Genomic DNA, 6,141 nt, shown 5'->3' on the forward strand with positions numbered 1-6,141 from the left:
TTCCGGACCCCCCCCCCCCCCCCCAAAAAAAACCCCTAACAAAACAAAACAAAACAAAAATAAACACCAAACAAACAAAACAAAATCATACTTCTCCGAGTTATCTCCCTTCCCCGATTTTTAGTGTCGTTTTATTTAGATCATCTTTCTCATAGATCACTGATTCATATAATTGACCGACAGATTGTTTTTCTTGTTCTGGCCTGAAATTTCCTCTTTTTATTTGTTTTGAAAGATACAATAAAATGCATCTCCATAACTTTTTTCTTGGTGTTAAAAGGAAGAAGAAAAAAAACACCCTTTCTAAATAAAACTGCTAATAATTCCAAAAAGGACCTTTACCTCAATGTATACGCGACCTACACTACAGGAAAACAGTGTACACGAGGGTCTCCCTATAGTACAATACCGTATATTTACTTCCTTATCCACTTACAACAAAGTGAGCTTTCAGTTTGCTCATAACCCAGTTTCGTTTTCCCTGTAGCACTTATGCAAACAATCGTCGGACAGTTGACGTAAAAAAAACCTGCTTAATTTCCGTATGAGTGCGACAGGAAAACCCATACGCGTGTTTTAGATCAGGATTTAAGAAACGTAGCTGACATCAAACAGCAGTTTTTAGCATTGTACTCTCAGGTAAGTGACAACTGACCAAGATACCTGCATGTCTGTTGTCATATGAAGTCCATGTTGTAGATGAAAGTTGTTGATATCTTATTCCTTCACATCAACAGGTGGTTGAATCAATTGACCCCAATACATCAACATAAACATATTCAGCGTATTGTTTAGTATTTCACTGAGGAACATAATTATGTTGTTCTACAAGGCTTTCAAAAACACCATCGTGGTGTGCATTTTGACGCTGAAATAGTTTAAATGATTTGTTCAAGTTAATTAAGTTACTTGGTTACTTGGATATGAAAAGTACTTAGGAATTTGTGTTTATCCTGCGGAACTTATGGCCGCAGAGTGGTGGTGATGGTTGGTAGGGTGTGATGGTTGGTGGGGTGGTGATGGTTGGGAGAGGAGTGGTGGTGATGGTTGGTAGGGTGTGATGGTTGGTGGGGTGGTGATGGTTGGTGGGGTGTGATGGTTGGGAGAGGAGTGGTGGTGATGGTTGGTGGGGTGTGATGGTTGGTGGGGTGTGATGGTTGGTGGGGTGTGATGGTTGGTGGGGTGTGCTGGTTTGGAAGAGTGTGTGGTTGGTGGGTGTGATGGTGGGTGGGTGTGGTGTGTGGTTGTGGTGGGGTGTGATGGTTAGGGGGGTGTGGTGATGTTGGTGGGTGTGTGATGGTTTGGAGGGGGTGGTGAGGTTGGTGGTGTGTGCTGGTTGGGGATGTGTGGTGGTGAGGGTGGTTGGGGGGGTGGTGTGGTTGGGGAGGTGGTGTGTGATGGTTGGTCGGGGGTGGGATGGTTGGTGGTGTGGTGTGCTGGTTGTGGGGCTGTTGGTGGGGTGTGCTGTTGGTGGGGTGTGCTGGTTGGTGGGTGGTGCTAGGTTGGTGCGGGTGGTGTGCTGGTGTGGGCGGGCGGTGGTGCTGGGTGGTGGGGTGTGCTGGTTGCGTGGGGTGGTGATGGTTGGGAGAGGTGTGGTGGTGATGGTTGGTGGGGTGTGCTGGTTGGTGGGGTGGTGGCTGGTTGGGCGCGGCGTGGTGTGCTGGTTGGTTGGGTGTGCTGGTTGGTGGGGGGGTGGTGGTGATGGTTGGGAGGGTGGTGGTGGTGGGGGGGGTGGTGGTGGTGGGGGTGTGTTGGGGGGTGGTGGTGATGGTTGGGAGAGGAGGGGTGGTGATGGTTGGGAGAGGTGGTGATGGTTGGGGGAGGAGAGGTGGTGATGGTTGGGGGGGTGGTGGTGGTTGGTGGGGTGGTGATGGTTGGGAGGTGGGGTGTGTGGTTGGGGGGGTGGTGATGGTTGGGGGGTGGTGGTGATGGTTGGGAGAGGAGTGGTGGTGATGGTTGGGAGAGGAGTGGTGGTGATGGTTGGTTGGGAGGGTGGTGTGATGGTTGGGCGCGGGTGGTGAGGGTTGGGGGGTGGGTGGGTTGGTGGGGTGTGCTGGTTGGTGGGTGTGGTGGTGGTGTGGTGGGGTGGTGGTGGGTGAGGTTGGTGGTGGTGTGGAGGGGGGTTTGGTGATGGTTGGAAGGAGGGGTGGGTGGGGGAGGTTGGTGAGGTTGTGGGTTGGGGGTGGTGATGGTTTGAGAGGGGTGTGGGATGGTTGGGAAGGGGTGGGTGTTTGTGATGGTTGGGGGGTTGTTGGTGATGGTTGGGGGAGTTTTGTGGGTGTTGGAGAAAGGGGTTGTGTGTTGGTGGGGGGGTGATGGTTGGGAGAGGAGTGGTGGTGATGGTTGGAAGAGGTGAGGTGGTGATGGTTGGGAGAGGAGGGTGGTGATGGTTGGTGGGGGGTGGGGGGTGTGGTGGGGATGGTGGGGTGGTGATGGTTGGGAGAGGAGTGGTGGTGATGGTTGGGGGGGTGGTGATGGTTGGGAGGGGGGTTTAGGTGGTTGTTTGGGTATGGTTAAGAGGGTTGGTTGATGTTGGTGGGTGTGTGATTGGGGGTGGGTGGTTGGTGATTTTGGGGAGGGGGGTGGTGATGGTTGGGAGAGGGGGTTTTTGGTTGGTGGGTGGTGTGATGGGGGGGTGTGTGGTTTGGGCGGGGGGTGGTGCTGGGGGGCATGTGGGTGTGTGGTTGGAGGGGTGTGGTTGAGGCTGGGTTTTGGGTTGGTTTGTGGTTTTGGTTGGGGGCGGGTGGGTGCTGTTTGTTGGGGGGTTGGTTTTTGCCGTGGTGTGTGTTGGGGCGGTGGTGTGGTTTGGCGTCGTGTGGTTTTTGGGGGGTTTGGTGGTTTTTGGGGGGTGGTGGTGTGTTGGGCGGTGGGGGGTTGGGGGTTTGGGTTGGGTGGTGATTTTTTGGGGAGGGGTGGTTTTGGTGTGGGGGGGGTTGTTTGGTGGCGTTTTTGTTTTGGTGGTGGGTGTGTTTTTGGGGGGGGTTTTGGGGTGTGTTTTTGGGAGGGGTGGTGTGGTTGTTGGGTTTGGTGTGTGGGAGAGGTGGGTGTGGTTTGGGGGGTGGGGTGATGTTGGGGGGTGGTGATGTTGGGGGGTTTTGGTGTGTTGGGGGGGGTTGGGGTGGTGTGGTGGGGTGGGGGGTGGTTGGTTTTGGAGTTGGGGGGTGGTGGGGGGGGGGTGGTTGGGTTTTTTGTGGGTGGTGGGGGTTGGGAGGGGTGGTGTTGGTTTGGGGGTTGGTGTTTTGGTTGGTGGGGTGGTGTGGTTTGGGGGGCGTGGTGGTGGTGGTGGGGGCGGTGGTGGTGGTTGGGGGGGGGCGGGGTGGTGGTGTGGTGGGGGTGGGGTGGTGGGGTTGGGGGTGCGGTTTTGGAGGGTGGGCGGCGGTGGTGGGGGGTTGGGGGGGGTGGTGGTGTGGTGGGGAGGGGGGTGGTGGTGGTTGGTGGGGGGGTGGTGTTGGTGGGGGGGTGGTGGGGGGGTGGGGTGGTGGTGGTTGGTGGGGTGGTGGTGATGATTAGTGGGGTGGTGGTGATGGTTGGTGGGGTGGTGGTGGTTGGTGGGTGGTGATGGTGGGGGGGAGTGGTGGTGATGGTTAGTGGGGTGTGATAGTTGGTGGGGTGTGATGGTTGGTTGGGTGTGATGGTTGGTGGGGTGGTGATGGTTGGGAGAGGAGTGGTGGTGATGGTTGGTGGGGTGTGCTGGTTGGGTGGGTGGTGATGGTTGGTGGGGTGTGATGGTTGGTGTGGTGGTGATGGTTGGGAGAGGAGTGGTGGTGATGGTTGGTGGGATGGTGATGGTTGTTTGGGGTGTGATGGTTGGGAACGACTGCAGGGGCCTGGGTGGGTGGTGCTGGTTTGAGGCCCGGCGAGGTTGTGTGTGGATGCTGTCTGGCGCGGCGGGTTGGTTGGGGGATGGGTGGGGGGTGATGGTTAGGAGAGGATGGAGTAGAGGCGGGCTGGGGTCGTCATACAAGTATACCACATCGTCATACAAGTATACCACATCGTCATACCTTATACCACATCGTCATACAAGTATACCACATCGTCATACAAGCATACCACATCGTCATACAAGTATACCACATCGTCATACAAGTATACCACATCGTCATACAAGAAAAAAATCAATACACATTTTAACGGAGAACAATAATTGAGCGATAATACTCGCAACTCATCTCTAATAAATTCATGGTTTTGCATGAACCTACAAATTATTTAGAAAAGGTTTATTACACCGGGAATGTTAATTTACTTATATAACTAACGTCCAAAATTGTGCTATGCAAACTAGGATATGCCCAATTACACCTAGGCTCATATTTCGTAGATTTATCAATAATGAAAACGTCTCTTTAATCAGTTTCAGTGGAAATGGACGAGGTAGAAACATGCCTTCCCGACAAAATACAGTCACGTGACCCCACTGCTGACGACGACGACGACGACGACGACGATGATGATACCGCCAACGCACCAGACATTGTGAATTGTCGGATAGATGCCTACAGCAATGTATTGTTTGATGAACTTGCTTCTTTGTGGGAAAGAAAAATGTTTTGTGACGTAACGTTTGAAGTAAACTCCAGCAGCTACAAATGTCACCGCATTGTGCTAGCCTCGATTTCAACTTACTTCCGGCGGATATTTCGCCAGACCAGAAGACATGTTTTTCGGATACGTAATATCAGGAACAAAATTTTTGAAGACATTCTGAAATTTGCATACACCGGAAGTATCGCGATTACGTACTCAAACGTTTTCGAGGTCATTTTTGTTTGTAGCTTTCTAGAAATACCATCACTGATTGTGGTGTGTGTTGAATGTGCTGGTTGGCATATTGATGCACAGAATTGTTTTGAGGTCATGACCTTTGCAAATTTGATAGGAATTCAAACATTATATGAAAAAGCAATGGAATTTGTAATTCGAAATCAAGACAAACTCTTCATCAAATCCGAAATATGCATGAACTCTGTTGAGTCTGTTTTGGATTTTTTCAACAACAGAACTCAACTAATGACAAGAAATGGACTTCCCATTTCGTTGATATTGCACGAGACTTACTTTCTCAAATTTTTAAAGAATTTTACGTCTGGTTCCAACACAAACGAATTATTTGCAGAGCTAATCAAGTCTGTCAACCTTCCTGTTCTTCCAGCCACACAATGGAAATCCATCCTTCGTCCCCATGAACAGCTTTTAGGTAACGCGCTGGTCCAATATCTGTTGGAACTCTCCGACATGCATCGTCAAGGAAGACGTCATGAGCACTCACCTCCGCTCTGGGACACTGTTCCGAGGGTGAAATGGAGTATTGTCATGGATAAACCTACGAAACACGCAGTTACTGAAACCCAGTGTCCCAAATGCAGTCATTTCAACGACGAGCTCCTTACTGATCCTTCCGTTTTGGTGACCGTGATCAAACTTTACTTCCGGCCGTGGTGGAATACAACGGAAGAAAAGACCGACGTTCTTGGAGGTATGAAGCTGATCTATGACAATGATCTCGAAATATGTCACGGCTTGAACCCAAATCAAACCAGATTAAAGCAATCGATTAAAACTTATACTGTTAAACTTAACAGAGGGGAACTCATTGACGCCATCGACTTGACGTTCGGGTGGTGTATCAATAAACTTACCTTTTACACCAGCGAAGGGCGACAACTCGGGCCGTATGGTGGAGTGGGTGGAGATGTACACAGTTATAAAGCACCAACTGATGGTCAATTTGGTCATTTTCATTGTTTCCGTGGCAACGTGGTGATGACCTATCACATGCAAGCCATCGCTAACCTACAGATAGGCTGGGCTTGTTTTCACACAAATCAAGGACAACCAAATGGCCCAGAGAGGCTCCCAAGCCTAACAGAAGAGCTCGATGACAAATAACTCCTCCTCCTCCTCCTCCTCCTCCTCATCATCATCATCATCAAAATTTCATCATTTGATCATTGCTCTTTTATCCACAATAATCACGACAATGTCCATACACCATCAGCATCGCCATCAAATCCAGTAATATTTTACAAGCCTGTAAATCACTGCTATAGTAAACTAAACAGATTTTGCTAAGTTGACCATTATAGCGAGTTAGGTATAAAATGGGATTTCATTCTTCAATTACCACTTGCAGTACTC

The 6,141-nt window shown here is 50.5% G+C and overlaps 1 protein-coding gene across 1 annotated transcript; it reads left to right on the plus strand.

Annotated features, from left to right (window-relative positions):
* Positions 1-362: 362 nt before the first annotated feature.
* On the plus strand, positions 363-5,919 carry LOC117326084. Its single transcript, XM_033882688.1, has 2 exons — positions 363-639; positions 4,358-5,919. Exon 2 carries the CDS (start codon positions 4,369-4,371, stop codon positions 5,890-5,892), a length of 1,524 nt encoding a protein of 507 aa, XP_033738579.1. The 5' UTR covers positions 363-639; positions 4,358-4,368; the 3' UTR covers positions 5,893-5,919.
* The last annotated feature ends 222 nt before the right edge of the window (positions 5,920-6,141 follow it).

This window comes from Pecten maximus, chromosome 4 (assembly GCF_902652985.1).
Source record: "Pecten maximus chromosome 4, xPecMax1.1, whole genome shotgun sequence".
NCBI classification, from domain to species: Eukaryota; Metazoa; Mollusca; class Bivalvia; order Pectinida; family Pectinidae; genus Pecten; species Pecten maximus.

Coding starts and splice junctions, on each gene's coding strand:
- LOC117326084 (XM_033882688.1), top strand. CDS start 4,369: ATGGACGAGGTAGAAACATGCCTTCCCGACAAAATACAGTCACGTGAC.